At 47.5% G+C, this 15861-nt stretch overlaps 1 protein-coding gene and 1 long non-coding RNA gene across 2 annotated transcripts in view; both read right to left on the bottom strand.

Moving 5' to 3' along the window:
• Positions 1-9431: 9431 nt before the first annotated feature.
• LOC132584084 (uncharacterized) overlaps positions 9432-15861 on the bottom strand; it is a 165463-nt gene continuing 159033 nt past the window's right edge. Inside the window, 1 exon segment of the mRNA XM_060255881.1 lies at positions 9432-10450. Coding sequence (XP_060111864.1) covers positions 9432-10450 — 1019 coding nt within the window.
• On the bottom strand, positions 12511-14428 carry LOC132584173 (uncharacterized). The gene is made up of 3 exons (XR_009556239.1): positions 14356-14428; positions 13729-13855; positions 12511-12583 (listed from the first exon to the last, which is right to left on the bottom strand). It is a non-coding gene; the product is annotated as an uncharacterized LOC132584173 (long non-coding RNA).

The following is a 15861-nucleotide window of genomic DNA, read 5'->3' as shown; positions in this document are numbered from 1 at the left end:
GCCCTTATTCATCCATCCCCCTCCTCCCTGGAAATACTTCTTCTCAAACTCTGCCAACCCCTTCCTGGGACAGGAGTCCCTTTTCCTGCCTGAAGCCCCACCCCTCCCTCCTCCCCTCTGAGGGCAACAACACCCTCCCCCCAACACACTTTTTAGGGGAATGTTCTGGGAATGTTGGGAGAGCCCTAATTATGTTACAAGAAATGCTGGTGGGGGGGAAATCTCCTCTTTTATTGGCGGAATTAACATAGGCAGACTCGGGTAGAGGTATTTAGAAGCGAGATTGTGCCATGTGTATGTCAGTAATAATTTCAGAGAGACATATATCTTCTAAACTAACCAAATGAAATTGCAATAGAGAGAGAATTGTCTACAAAAATAAAATAATAACCAGGACTTTGAACTGACTTTGGAAGAAGATCAGTGGAAATGACTCTGGTCTTCAGCTGTATAGAAAACATATTCTTTAAACTTTAACCTTCAAAACTTTAAAATAAATTCCAGATGTTATTTAACTCCCCAGAAACTATACTGATCTAAATCCAAACACAGCCCAAATTATTGGGAAAGATGTCAACTCCCAGGTACTTTCAGGCACGGCTGGTGGAAATGTCCCAGGGTGAAGTTATTCTGACCATCAGTGGCTGGCATTAGAAATAAAATTTTGAATTGTGCAATTCCTCTTACACCAGAATCAATCCTACTGAATTTCTGGCCAGTTTTTAAAAATTCACAGCTTAAAAGGGAATTGGCATCATTATTACTCATAGCTGTAAAGATTCTTGTAGCTAAACAATGGAAGGAAAAGACTAGGCCAACATTCAACAATTGTGAACAGAGATGTGGGAAGTTGCAGCTATGGAGAAATTAGCTCCACACATTTATATAGCAAAGGTTCCTACAAAAAATAATAATTTTCTAGAGAAATAGTTCTCTTTTTCTGACGATGTAAATAATAATGAAGTGAAAAATACAATTCCAAAGAAATATCTGAATTTTTCCATTTACAGACATGGAGCAATGTATGAAACTGTAATAGTATTGGCTTATATTTACTAACTATACTCCATTTCAAATTTTGGATCAGTGGTACCATGTTTAAATGTTTGTTAATTTCTATTGATGTATTATCCATACATGTATGCATTACTATTATATGCAATTGTTGTGTAAAAATAATTTAGAATTCCAGTTTTAAACAATAAAATAATAAGAATACATACACACATACACTGAATTAAATTATCACAAAGAGAGAAGAACACCAGAAAAACACCTTTAGCAGAGCAGATAGGGGGTAACATTTGTGGGGGTGAAAAGGCTTTCATAGCTACCTGTCCAGTGAGCAGAAGTCCAAAGAGGAGGCAGCAGAATGACCAGTGTTCTTCTGAGGAAGGTTCCCAAGCAGAGTTCAGGGGTGTGAGTCTGAAGGCTCCAAGACTGAACACCCTGAGCAGGCCCAGAGACCCTCCTTAAGTAGACTGAAACGTGTCCTGAGGCACAAGCAGTCAGGATGTTCCTCAAAACAATGTATGATTGGATTAGGACCTTAGGAGATAAAGTATGCAAAGAGGAGCAGATGGGTGTTGCTGAGAGAGACAAAGGGGCTCAGGAAGCCAGGGGGAGTGGTGTGGGTGTAACCACTAGGTGCTGATAGCCCATTTCTAGAAAGGGGATGGAGAAGAATTCAAACTAGGCAGGGTGATTAGAATATTCAAAGGGGAGCAGGAGAGCCATTAACATTTGAGGTGGAGCCCAGAAAGTTTGGACTCAGGTAGAGTGTTGGCAGGAAATATTGATACAGAGACACCTGGAGGTGTTATTGACAGAAGACAAAAAGATTTGAGAAGACAGAAATTTAAGTGAAAAAGACTTTCCCACTTTTCTTGGTCTTTGTATATGCTGCAGGCTGAGAGGATGATTAGTTTAGCTGGGTGCTTGGCTTTCTCCCCAGCCTGGGGACCACGCCTTAGCCAGAGACAAGGGAGAGGCATCCTTATCTGCATTACTAAAGGCATTTATGTGCTGAACCTTGAGGGCACAGTGTTTCTCAAGGATGGGCCAGCTGGACCAAAGTGAGGCCAGACTCCATTTTGTGTGCCAAGCCTGGCTCAGGGTGTCCAGAGTGATCCGATCCCATACCCATCGTTATTAAGAGTTCCAAAGAGTGATTAACTCATGGAATTCACTGCTGCATTAGGTGGTGGCGGCTGAAGCATAGACAGCTTCAAGAGGGAATGGAATAAACATTTGGAGCAGGGGCCCTTCAGTGGCTATTAGCCACGGGGCATAGGATGGAAGTCTCTGGCTGGAGCAGTGATGCTCTGTTTTCTTAGTGCAAGGCAGGGGGGCAACAGTAGGAGGGCTTCTATTGTCCTGGCCCCACTAGTGGACCTCCCGATGGCACCAGGTTTTTTGGTGTGACAGAGTGTTGGTGCGACAGAGTGTTGGACTGGATGGGCCATTGGCCCGATCCAACATGGCTTCTCTGATGTTTTTTATTTTCCTTGCGCTGCAGTGCAGCCTGGTTATGCCCTCCACAAAGCGTGGATATGAACAAGGCATATGGGACAGTAACAAGGGGATGGGATGGAGTGCCTGATTCAAGGCGGCAGACGAGAGACTCCAGCTCAGATCTGAATTCTCCCTGCACACAGAAATCTAGCTCTGCAGGGGGAAAGTTGTTGCACTCTCTGCTGGGTGGGGATATTTGAGCAGAGGGAGGCCTCCCTCCAAAAATGTTCCTCCTTCCCCAGTCCCAAGGGAAGCTGGAATCCTTGCCTGGAAAAAAATCAGAATGAAGAGCGCAAATGAGTCCTGTCCGTTCCATCAGCTTTAGTCTCGGTCCCAGAGGGGAAGGTCTCCCTCCATTTCCCTTGCTCCAGGCTCCCCACAATGCCCTCCAAAAACAGTTACCTGTGCCAGTGTTCTCTCTGAGTTAGGGTGACCCAGCTCACAGTTTTTAGCCTACAGTTCACACATTTTTGCCTTAGCTCCGGAAAAATGCCCCCAGAGCAAAGTAATTTATGTAGCAGCTCACAACTTTCATTTCAGTGGCTCACCAAGTAGAATTTTTGCTCTCAAGACAGCACAGGTTAGAGGGAGTCTGGGTTACCACGTGGGCTGTTCCAGCGTTCTACAAATTCTGTATTAATATACTGGAATAGCCTGATAGTCGTGTGGTGTCTATCACTATACCCTAGTCAACTGCCAAAATCTAAAAAAACCGGACACTCCCACTTCTTCCTTGGGGAAGCTACTGTTGGGGTGGGGCTGGGGGAGATTGAAACGGCAGCCATCTTGCCTTGCTTGTAGAATTCATCTTCACCTCAAACCTGGTTTGGGCAAGATGGCAGAAAAGCCAGGGGAAACTGCCGCAGGGGCCCAAGAACTGCACAGGGGCTGTGTGGAAGCAAGAAAAATACATCCCCCAGAGCATCGAACCCCAAGCAAATCGCTTGTGGGGAGGAGAGGGGACCCTCCTGCCTTCATTTCCCTAAAACAGTAGGGCATGGCCTGGATAATGAGGAGGAAGATGTCCTCCTCCCCCCCTCCCGCCCCGTTCTACTCTTCAGATTCTGTTCCACGGTGTGGGTTTTCTGGGGGTCCAGCAATACAGTCTCCATGCCCTCATCAGCAGCCCCTCCCCAGCTCCCTCAGCCTTTCCTGCAGCCTCTCCCAGTCTCCCCCCTCAGACTCCCATTTCTTCCCCCCCTTGATCATCCTCAGTCAAATGGGTTAACTGAGAGGTTTAATGGGACGTTGAAATGGGATGCTAAGAGCCTGTGTTGATACTCATCCCCAAGACTGGGATGAAAAACTGCCACAATTATTATTTGCTTATAGGGAGGTACCCCAGGAATCCCCCGGGTTCTCTCCTTTTGAACTTATGTTTGGCAGAAGGGTCAGGGGACCTCTAGACCTGGTCAAGGAGAGATGGGAGGAGAAAATCCCAAAAGCTAAGATGTCAGTAGTGGACTATGTGTTGTCTTTCAGGGAACGACTGAAAGAGATGATGGATCTGGTGAGGGAGAACCTACTCAAAGCTCCGGACTTTGATAAACGGTTCTTTGTTGCCACCGAAGCCTCAGACCATGGGATTGGGGCTGTTTTGATGCAGGACTGGGATGAGACCAAACATCCTGTAGCTTACCTGAGCAGGAAGCTCATTCCTCGAGAAAAGAACCTGTCCTCAGTACAAAAAGAGTGTCTAGCAGTTGTGTGGGCTCTACACAAACTTCACCCTTATTTGTGGGGACAAGAGTTCACCCTCCTGACTGACCACTCCTCTCTGCAATGGTTACAGACTATGAAGAACACCAATTCTAAATTGCAGAGATGGTCCTGGAGGATTCAGGAGTACCATATGAAGATCGAGCACATTGCTGGATGCCACAATGTGATCGCAGACTTTCTGTCCAGAAAGGATGGTGACGCTTAAGGTGTCAGCCTTCATGTATTGGAGAAATACCTGAATGTTTGTGTAATATTTTGGTTAATGGGTTTCTCCTTGTTTGGTTGGATTCTGCTACGGGGTCACCTCTGTAGGAGGCAACCCCTCCGGCTCAGAATTTAAGGAGGGGGACGTGTGGAGAAACGCCATCTTGGTTAATGTTGGTGCTTGGTTGGAGAGGAACATTAAACTACTAGACAGGCTGTGTAGCCTAGCCTTCCCTTCACTCCCACCCTCCCTTCCGGAGTTAAACCATCAACTCTAGGGGGAAAGCCTTCTAGAGGGGCAGGAAGTTCTTTAGCCTTCCCCTCATTCCCTCCTCCCTTCCGGAGTTAAACCATCAACTCTAGGGGGAAAGCCTCCTAGAGGGGCAGGAAGTTCTTTAGCCTTCCCCTCATTCCCTCCTCCCTTCTGGAGTTAAACCATCAACTCTAGGGGGAAAGCCTTCTAGAGGGGCAGGAAGTTCTTTAGCCTTCCCCTCATTCCCTCCTCCCTTCTGGAGTTAAACCAGCAACTCTAGGGGGAAAGCCTCCTAGAGGGGCAGGAAGTTCTTTAGCCTTCCCCTCATTCCCTCCTCCCTTCCGGAGTTAAACCATCAACTCTAGGGGGAAAGCCTCCTAGAGGGGCAGGAAGTTCTTTAGCCTTCCCCTCATTCCCTCCTCCCTTCTGGAGTTAAACCAGCAACTCTAGGGGGAAAGCCTCCTAGAGGGGCAGGAAGTTCTTTGGGGTTTTTTTTTATTTGAATTAGGTGGGAAAAGGCCAGTTCTTGGCTGGTGCTCTGGGAGAGAGGTTGCCAGGCTGTGGGCTCCTGCCTGTGGGACCCCAGGCAGTCATTCACAAGGTAGGGCAAGAGTACACCAGGAATGAGAGGAGGCCTTTAAATCCACCTTTTATTTGTCCTGCTTGTTGCTGTTCAGGTGCTGTGCTAAGCTTTTACATGTAACTGTTTTTGTTTTTATTTTTCTTTCTCTTCTTATTAAACATTTTTACTGTTTCGAATGCTGGCAGTCAAACTCTGTGCCACATAGATCCCCAACCGCTTAGACCACGCTGCTTTATGAAGGGGGCCCTGGGGAAAGGGGAAGGCATGCAGTTGGATAAGGTGCCAATCCTCCAGGGGTTTCCCGAAGAAGTGCTGTGGTCTTTGTGATACCCAAGTACAGGGTGGCACAGGACCTTGAGGCCTGGCCACAGAGCTGGAGAGGGGGATTGGGAGTCCTGTTGCTCTCAATCTGAACCCCTAGTCTGAGCAGGTGGTGGCAGCGAGCCCAAGTGGCCGGAGGAGAAATAGCTCCCTCCAGGAGTTGGCGACTCAATGGGGAGTTGACGGGACCGGGTCTGAAAGCAGAATCGGTCCGGTTCCATCACACACACAAACGTTTCTTCTTTGAATAATACTTTGTTGGTCTTAAAGGTGTCAGAGCATAGTGATGTTCTGTTTCTGCCTGTATGATTGTCCTGGAGACAGTTCGTTTTTGAGCAACAGGCCCGAGAACTGCTCTTTGAACAAGGACCCAGCACATGCTCCCTAGAAGGAGAGAGTCCCTTGAATGTGGGGGCATACGATATATCAGGGATGGCCAACATAAGAGCCACATGCAATAAACATCCTATGTTTGAGAGCCACAAGACATGAATGTCAGATATTTGAGAGCCACAGGGAGGGAGGGAGAGAAGGGAGGAAGGAAGGCAAATAGATTGGGGGGAAAGGGAGGGTTGGAAAGAAAGCAACTTTAAATGCATTCTCTAAGCTGCTAGCTTGGGGAGGTGTTTTAAAGAGAGAAATGCCTTCTCCAAGTTGTCCAATGGCGAAGTGTCAGCTTTGAGAGCCACACAATATGTGTGAAAGAGCCATAAGAGGCTCCTGAGCCACATTTGGCCACCCCTGTGATATATGGTGGTCCAGACCTTACTTTGGAGTTGACTACTACTGTAATGAATTATAACAAATCTGAAATATTATTATGCAATAAGCCAGTTTTATTTGTAACAATAATAATGACCCTGAAACATTTCATGCAATACACCACTTGTATTTATTATTTATGTTTGGTTATTTCTAAGAAGAAGAAGAAGATATTGGATTTATATCCCGCCCTCCACTCCGAAGAGTCTCAGAGCGGCTCACAATCTCCTTTACCTTCCTCCCCCACAACAGACACCCTGTGAGGTGGGTGGGGCTGGAGAGGGCTCTCACAGCAGCTGCCCTTTCAAGGACAACCTCTGCCAGAGCTATGGCTGACCCAAGGCCATGCTAGCAGGTGCAAGTGGAGGAGTGGGGAATCAAACCCGGTTCTCCCAGATAAGAGTCCGCACACTTAACCACTACACCAAACAGCTCCACCCAGTGACATAAGACATAAGAGCAGACTCCCTTGGGCCCCCTGAGCAAAAGGTTGCTAGCTGTGGGGCTGTCAACTCCCCCCCTCCTTCCGAAATGGGCCTCTGGAAGTCACTGGAACTTCCTTCGACTTCCCAAGGTGCGGATTCAGATCCTGCACTCCAGTCCGCTGCAGTAACCACCTGGCTCTGCACTATGGGGACAAGTGGTCCTCACTGGAGGAGGGGTGTCCCCAGGGAGGCAAGGAAAACACTGGAGGTGCTCTGTTTTAACCCCTGCTACATCCCCCCCCTTTCTCCCACTTTGGGGCTTGCAGTGCAGCCCCCAACCCACAATTCCCCCCTCCAAAGCCTCTTGGAGCTCACCAGATTCTCTCCCACCCACTGAAGTAGAAGCCTGCACATGACTGAGAGGTGGGGTTTTTTTGCAATCGACGTAAGTCGAAATGGCTGCCCCCTTCCAGTGTAACCCACGCCATGTGCCTCTCTAGGACTCTCTCTCTCTCTCTCTCTCTAACCCTCCAAGACAAGGCTCATTTTGTAAAAGCAAAAAGGAAAGGTGGTGGTAGGGAGGTAATCAGGTATAAAATGGCACTGATTTCCCCCCAGTTCCCCCCCTCACTGTGTCAGGAATTGCCCCTTTTTGAGGGTGTGAATACTGATTAAATCTGCAGATGAGTCTCTGCTCACTTCTTCAGAGACAAAAACTCCTCGCCTGCCACAAATTTTTCGAGTGTTGGACTCTTTTCTACTGCTACAGAGAGAGAAACAAGGCTACCCATCTTGATCTATCTCCGTGGAATTTTGTGGTTTGTCATTTTCACTGAGACTATGGAGGACTACCCAGCGTTAGACAATTTACATCAACGGGAACGGGACATCCAGGAGATAATATAACAGAAGTTGGGATTACAACATTAAAAAAAGGAGAAAATGAGCAGAAAATTTGAGGGAAAAGAGCTGAAGCCAAGCATAGGCTTCTACATGTCTCATTTGACGGTACAGGAGTCACATAGAAGGATTGAGCTTACGGCCGTACGTACTGGACATCGTAGTACAGATCACAGGCTCCGGCCCTTTACCAAAATGTGCTCCTGAAAACATTTCATCCTATCACTTGCAGAAATCCAAGTGAACGGCAGCTTTTGCGAGCTCCCCTAGCAGGCCCTTCCCCCAGGCTTTGGGCACAACATAGACGGCACAAGAACAGGCAGTTGCCGAGTTTGACCAGTTGCAGGGGAGCACCTGCTCAGAGGAGCCCACCTGTCCTGGAGGAGCAGAGGGGGAAGAGGTGGTCCTGCAGATAGGAGTAATCCAGGATGTGACACGCTTTGCATGCAATGGCCAATCCCTTCAATCCAGCCTGCTAAGAACTCGAATTCAAGCAGAATCACCCCATGAGGGTTTAACAGAGCAAACTTTCTCAGAGACTTATCTCTGCCAGTGCAATGAAACAGTCAAGCTCAGACTTCACACCTTGTGTCAGCAGAACAAACAGAGAACCTCTTAGAGATCATGGTTTTATTTTAAATAAAGCATCCTCTTTATTAGGCAACAATTTGATGAACAGGTGAAAGTTAATCATACAAGTACAAAAAAAAGCACACAGTAAAAATTGGGTCTACTAACATTCTCAAACTTAGCAAAACAGATAAGCATTACAGTTCCCTAAGATTTTGGCAAGTCAGTTTTAAACTTCATGGGCTAAAAGAGAGGTACAATGGGAAACCCCGGCACATGTGACATGCTCACCCAATAGAAGGCCTTTTCCAACTGGAAGCCGCAAGTAGAAAGCGTGATCAGAGCCTTCAGGTGACATTTTTGATAGAGGAAACAGAGAAAGAGAAACAAAACTTTTGAACTTGAACATGCAATTGTCCACCAAATACAAACATTTGGACCCAAAACGCATTCTGCAAAAGAGTAACTATACTAGATGGAATGCAGCATATCTTGATAAATGCATTACATTTTTAAAACAAGTTTTTCAGACGTCAGACAGCAGTTGATCATAATTCACAAGAAATAAACCTCCTGTTCCTTCAGCACTACCTGTCGAGGCTGAGAGGCAGCTCTGATCTTATGGTACTTTTCCTGATGAAGAACTGAACTTTACAGAGATTATGAAAAAAATACAATGCAGAAACATTCATAAATTGAATGAAAATTATGAATATCCTCTTGGTGCATGTGCATTGGTGGGAAGTAAGGGGTGCACTCTGATGGAACTCTGAGCTCACAGGAGCACAACTCCTGAACTTTTCTGAGCATTCCACCTCCTCCTTCCAAGAGTTCCACCTCCTTGTCCATTGAATAGTATTGCAGCTACATAACAATCCCTGGATGACCTCCACCATCTGTTTTTCTACAAAGCAACCCCTGGACGGAACCTTTTCCTACATTACAGGCATTTGTATGGTTTCTCCCCTGTGTGAATTCTTTGATCTGAAGTAAGGTTTCTGCTGTACCTGAAGGTTTTCCCCACATTAGGGCAGGAGTGGCCAACGGTAGCTCTCCAGATGTTTTTTGCCTACAACTTCCATCAATCCAAGCCATCAGCCATGCTGGCTGGGGCTGATAGGAGTTGTAGGCAAAAAACATCTGGAGAGCAACCGTTGGCCACCCCTGCATTAGGCTGTTATATGGTTTCTGTGTGTATCCTTTGGTGGGAAGTCAGTTTTGACTTCTGCCTGAAGCTTTTACCACACTCCAGGCACATATATGGTTTCTCCCCTGTGTGAATTCTTCGGTGAGAAGTAAGGCTGGAACTGTCAGTGAAGCTTTTCCCACACTCCAGGCATGGATACGGTTTCTCCCCTGTGTGAATTCTTTGGTGTGTAGTAAGAGCAGAACTCTGACTGAAGCTTTTCCCACACTCCAGGCATTTATAGGGTTTCTCTCCAGTGTGAATTTTCTGATGGACACTAAGGTGTGAACTGCGATTGAAGCTTTTTCCACACTCCAAGCATGTATACGGTTTTTCCCCCGTGTGAATTCTTCGGTGGGAAGTAAGACTGGAACTGTCCTTGAAGCTTTTCCCACATTCCAGGCAAGTATACGGTTTCTCCCCTGTGTGAATTCTTCGGTGGGAAGTAAGAGCGGAACTGCGACTGAAGCTTTTCCCACACTCCAGGCATTTATAGGGTTTCTCTCCAGTGTGAATTTTCTGATGGACACTAAGGTGTGAACTCTGAGTGAAGCTTTTCCGACACTCCAGGCATGTATATGGTTTTTCCCCTGTGTGAATTCTTTGGTGAGAAGTAAGAGAGGAACTTTCAGTAAAGCTTTTCCCACACTCCAGGCATGTATACGGTTTCTCCCCTGTGTGAATTCTTCCATGGGTAGTAAGAGCAAAACTATTACTAAAGCTTTTCCCACACTCCAGACATTTATAGGGTTTCTCTCCAGTGTGAATTTTCTGATGGACACTAAGCTGTGAACTCTGACTGAAGCTTTTACCACAATCCAGGCATGTATAAGGTTTTTCCCCTGTGTGAATTTTTTGATGGACACTAAGGTTAGAACTGCGATTGAAGCTTTTCCCACACTCCAGGCATTTATACGGTTTTTCCCCTGTGTGAATTCTTTCATGGGAAGCAAGAGTGGAACTGCGACTGAAGCTTTTCCCACACTCCAGGCATGTATATGGTTTTTCCCATGTGTGAATTCTTCGGTGGGAAGTAAGAGGGGAAATGTCACTGAAGCTTTTTCCACACTCCAGGCATTTATATATTTTCATTCTGTTGCACATGTTTTGTTGAACAGGAATAACTGATACTTCAGTGAAATGTTCTCCTCTTACAGTGCTCTCATTCCTGCTCTCTACTTGACATCTCTTTTGCTGTAGAGACTCATCCCTCCCTAAAAGACTGGAATTGTTCCTCCCTTTGGGTGGGTGTTTTCCATCGTACTTCCTTGGTGCATCCAAAGATTCAAACTTCTCTTTCGCATCTGAATGTGTATCCTTGTTCACCACTGGTGAGTGTTCTTCTTCATTCGCTGACTGCCACACGTCTCCTGCTGAAAGAAAAGGATACCTGGTTGGATGATTTGGCACTTGCCACAAATACAAAGTGTCCAGACTCGCTCCCCCATACTTAAATCAGAATGGAGATCTCTCAGCCTTTGTATCCCTGTCAGAAGTGGGAGAGGTATTACAAAAAAGAAATTCAGGATGCAGAAGTACCATGCACACCTAATTAGCTAGATCACAACAAAAGAGAAATAATTAGGGGCAGAAAATTAGCATTTGTGAGATAAGAGTCCTGTATCCCTGTTCAGTCCTGGGGGAGTCCATTGTTCTGAATTTGTGGATAAATTTGATTTCAGCAATTGTGCTTTTGAATTTCTCCTTTACACTTCTCTGTTTAAGGGCTGCCACTCTTCGGCCCATTCGTTCTTTTCTGTAGGGATTGGATTGCTTGTCTGACAAACAGAGTGGAAGGCCATCGCTGCCATTTGCTGGCATATACAACCTCCGGAGATCACATGTGAATGTACCAGAGATGGTAGGGCTGGTGTGGTTGGGTCTTGTGATGGGGGTGTCCGAGTGAACTTGGAGACAGAGTTTGCGGCAGGCTCTGGACTCAGATTCTGTGTCCAGGTTAGGAAGGGCTTTGTTCTGGGTTTGAAGCTGTTTACAGGCAAGAGGGAAGAAAAGGTCTGCATCCCAATGCCTGTGAGAGAAGCGTGTCATCATCCAGCATGGTGTGTTAATGACTCACTGGATGGCTTTTAGCTGAGAGGTGCATGTGACCACCAGTAATGAATATAAGGACATATGAAGAGACCTGGTGGGTAGTTCCAGTCAACATGCAATCGTGTATTAATCAGAAGAGACAAATCGAAAGAAAGAAAGAAAGAAAGAAAGAAAGAAAGAAAGAAAGAAAGAAAGAAAGAAAGAAAGAAAGAAAGAAAGAAAGAAAGAAAGAAAGAAAGAAAGAAAGAAAGAAAGAAGATATTGGATTTATACCCCTCCCTTCACTCTGAATCTCAGAGTCTCTGAGAAGCCTACAATCTCCTTTATCTTCCTCCCCTGACAACAGACAGAGGTGGCTGGGGATGAGAGAGCTCTCACAGCAGCTACCCTTTCAAGGACAGCTCTGCCACAGCTATGGCTAACCCAAGGCCATTCCAGCAGCTGCAAGTGTAGGAGTGGGGAATCAAACCCGGTTCTCCCAGATAAAAGTCCGCACACTTAACCACTACACCAAACCAAGACTTCCCCTGCAAGAGGCTGGATTTTATATCGGCGTCTTGTAGGCACCAGAACTTTCACAATCACGTGCAACCCTGCTCCATGCCCACGGCCAGGACAGCAATCTGGGGTTGCTTTGAGTCATAACTCTACCATAAAGCACATATTTTCTGCTTTGCAAGCCCAGAGAGCCAGCATCAAGGCCTGGAATCTCTAGATCAAGGGATTGCAGGCAAAAGAGGGCTGGCCAGCACCCTGCTCTGAAAAACTCTCCCTCCAGAGTGGACAACACTGAGCTGGACGTGGCAAAAGGGCCATCAGAGGAGGCAGAAGGAAACCACCTCTTGTCCTGCATTGAAGATCTATAGGCACCATTTCAGCATCAGCTATTCCCCCAAGCCCTTTGCAGGGCAAACTGCAAGAACAAGCAAACCACAGAAATTCTCCAGCCCTTGGAAGGAAGCGCAGGCCACACCCAGTCCCAAGACAGACTTCTGAAGACCCCCTACCTTCCAATCCATCACAGTACAAGAGAAACAGCTCTTTGTCTTCTTCTAGCCAGGATATGAGCTCAGGTTTGGCAATCGGAGGACCTGTTTATCAGGGGGGAAACCCACAAAATTAGACCTCTTTTGTGTGCTCATCAATTCAACCATTCCAAACCAGCTGAAAAGAGCACCCTAATGAATAATAAAATTTAATGAATAATAAATATTAAAATAATAAAATTTGTGGCAGGGGCTGAGCTTTCGTGACTCACCACTCACTACTTCTTCTGCTCACCGTGACTCTTGACGGTCATGCCCTGCCACAAATCCTCTTAGTCTTGAAGGTGCTCCTGCACTCTCGCCCTTTTCTGCTGCTGCAGACAGACTAACACGGCTGCCCATCTGGATCTCACTCTGAGCCGGACTGACTGTCCCTCCAGAAACACACACAGGCAAGCAATGGGAGCGGCAAAGAGGGGTATCGTATGGGGTCAAGACTCATCCCTCTTTCCTCATACTGAGACTCTGTAGGAGCATGGATATGGGGCCAGGCACTCATGTATTCCCAACTCTGGGTCTCTTGGGAACTCAGCCTCTGTACACACAGACTGCAGGTGGGTGCAGCATTTCCCCACAAAACAGTGAGTTGATTCTTTAAAAAGGGCTGATTTTTATTCAACATTAAGAGAAAGGAAGACAAGAAAGAAAGTTGGCAGCTGGCAGTCAAAACAGGTATCTATTTGGACACTTTTAAGACCAACAAAGTTTTATTCTGGGTATAAGCTTTTGTGGAGGGAAGGCTTTAAGCGAAAATTTTTTGCTATTTTCTGGGGCAGTCTGAGGCGCTAGGTGATGAGAGGGGTGCTGGCATAACACTGGCAGTCATGCCAAGCTGTTCCATGCCAAGCTGAGATGGAGAGGCCAGCTGAGAACTGAAATGACAGCAGAGACAGCAGCCACGTCTCAGCCCAGACTGGAGGGAAGCCCCTACTTAGAGCCTCCCACCATCTCCAGACCAGGCCTCCCTTGGCACCTCTTCCGATGCCCTCTCAGGGGGCTCAGGCCCAGAAGTGCCAGGCAGGGGCTCCCTCTCTGCAAGGAGAGCACAGAGCCCTCCCCACACCAGAGGGAGGAGAGCGGAGGGGAGCAGAGACCACCAATGGGACCAGGGCAGGCAGCCTGACCACCTCCTTCCTCCCTAAGGAACACCTCACAGTCACTCCTCACAGCAAGGAGAAAAGGATACTTACTGAGAGAGGCCACGTTCCCAAAATTCTCCAGCATGACTTCCTTGTACAGAGCTCTCTGGGCTGGGCGCAGCAGGCTCCACTCCCCCGGGGTGAAAATCACGGCCACCTCTTCGAAGGACACCCCTGCCTGCAAGAAAAAGAAGAAAGTATTTTGTTACCTCACTGGAAAGTTGGTCTGGGGGGGCGGGGATCCAAAAACACAGAGACCAATTCATAGTCGAAGAGCAGCAGAAAGAGGGTAGTAAGAAGAGCCCCAAAGGGACATCTCTCCCCACCTCCAGCCCTCCAGGGAGAATTTTGGAACCAGAGGGGTGTCCTCAGCCACAGGGGGCTACCAGTATTGAGGAGAAGAGGCCAAAGATGGCCGTATGATAACGGACCAAATACTTTTCGATGGGAAAATTCAATATTGCTATGAAGGCATTTGGATTTGGACCCAATCGAAAGGAATGTTCCAATTGTCCTGCTTGTCTACAGAAACCACCCTAGACAGGGGGGTGACCGTTTTTCTGCCTTTCCAGTAGAGAACACGAGAATCAACGGGAAGGACCCCGATCCTCTGAACACAGAAGCATCCCTACTGCCTGCCCCACGTCTCCCCAGAGATCCTGCCTCCCCCCCCCATACCTGAGCTGGCTGCATGGCGGCCCTTTTCCCTTCAGCACACAGAGGAGATGGTGGAAGAGGCCTCAAGGGTGTCTTTCCACTGACCTGGGAGGGCGAGAAAGACAAACACTGGGAATCCATTTTTGCTCCACACACATTTCCTGTGCCAGTCCCTGGAGTCAACCTCTCTCCAGGCTGGATTCAGAGCACAGTTCAAGATCCTTGATTTGATCTATCAAGACTCAGGAGCTTTTAGCCCCACATCTCTCCCCTCAACCAGCCATTCTATCTGGGTGAGGGAAATGGATTAGAACAGGGGTGGCCGAACTGTAGCTCGGGAGCCACATGTGGTTCTTTCGCACATATTGTATGGCTCTCAAAGCCCCCAGCTGGCTTGGAGAAGTGTGACGGGAACCGGCCCGATTCTGCCTTCAGACCCGGTCCCGTCAGCTCCCTATGGAGTCGCCAACTCCTGGAGGGAGCTATGTCTCCTCCTGCCCCTTGGGCGCGCTGCCACCACCTGCTCAGTCCCGGGGTTCAGATTGAGAGGAACAGGACTCCCAATCCCCCTCTCCAGCTGTGAGGCCAGGCCTCCAGGTCCTCTGCCACCCTGCACTTGGGTTTCACAGAGACCTCAGCGCTTCTTTGGGGCACCCCTGGAGGATTGGCACCTTATCCAACTGCATGCCTTCCCCCTTCCCCGGGGCCCCCTTTATAAAACAGCGTGGTCTAAAGCGGTCTGGGGATCTATGTGGTACAGAGATGAACTGCCAGCATTTAAAACAGAAAAAACATTTATTTAAAAGAGAAAAATATAGGAAAAGAAAAACACAAAACAAAAACAGTTGCATTTAAAAAGTTAGCACCGCACAGCAAAGCACAGCAAACAGCATAGCAAAATAAAGGTGGTTTTTAAACGCATCGTATTGTCCCTGGTCTATACTTGATCTGCCTAAGAGAATGACTTACTTTGTCTGCCTGCCTGGGGGCCCCCCAGGCAGGAACCTCCATTGCTCACCACATGCTTGCTCGAGCGCTGGCTGCAAACTGAGAAACTCTCTTCCTGCCTAGCACATGGCAAGAACAACAGCCCTTCCTGCCTCTCTAGGAGACTTTCCCCCTAGCGTTGTTGGTTTGGTTCTGGAAGGGAGGGGGGGAGTGAGGGGAAGGCTACAAAGCCTGCTGAATGGATTTACTGATCCCTGCCTTTTTGGATGAAGCACCAACACTCTCAGATGGCGTTTCTCCACAAGAAGGCATCTGTCTCTTTACATCACTTCTCCAAGACAAGCCAGCCGGTGGCCTGGAGAATGCATTTAAAGTTAAAGTTGCTTTATTTTCACCTCTACCTCCCCCCAATCTATTTCCCTTCCTTCCTGTCTTGCGGCTCTCAAACATCTAATGTTCATGTCTTGTGGGCTCTCAGATATCTGACGTTTATTCTTTGTGGCTCTGACGTTAAGCAAGTTTGGCCACACCTGGATTAGAAATCTGAGCTGAAGTGAGACTAGTGAATGGAAAGGGTTA

Source organism: Heteronotia binoei, chromosome 1 (genome assembly GCF_032191835.1).
Source record: "Heteronotia binoei isolate CCM8104 ecotype False Entrance Well chromosome 1, APGP_CSIRO_Hbin_v1, whole genome shotgun sequence".
NCBI lineage: Eukaryota > Metazoa > Chordata > Lepidosauria > Squamata > Gekkonidae > Heteronotia > Heteronotia binoei.
This window is presented reverse-complemented; position numbering and strand designations above follow the sequence as displayed.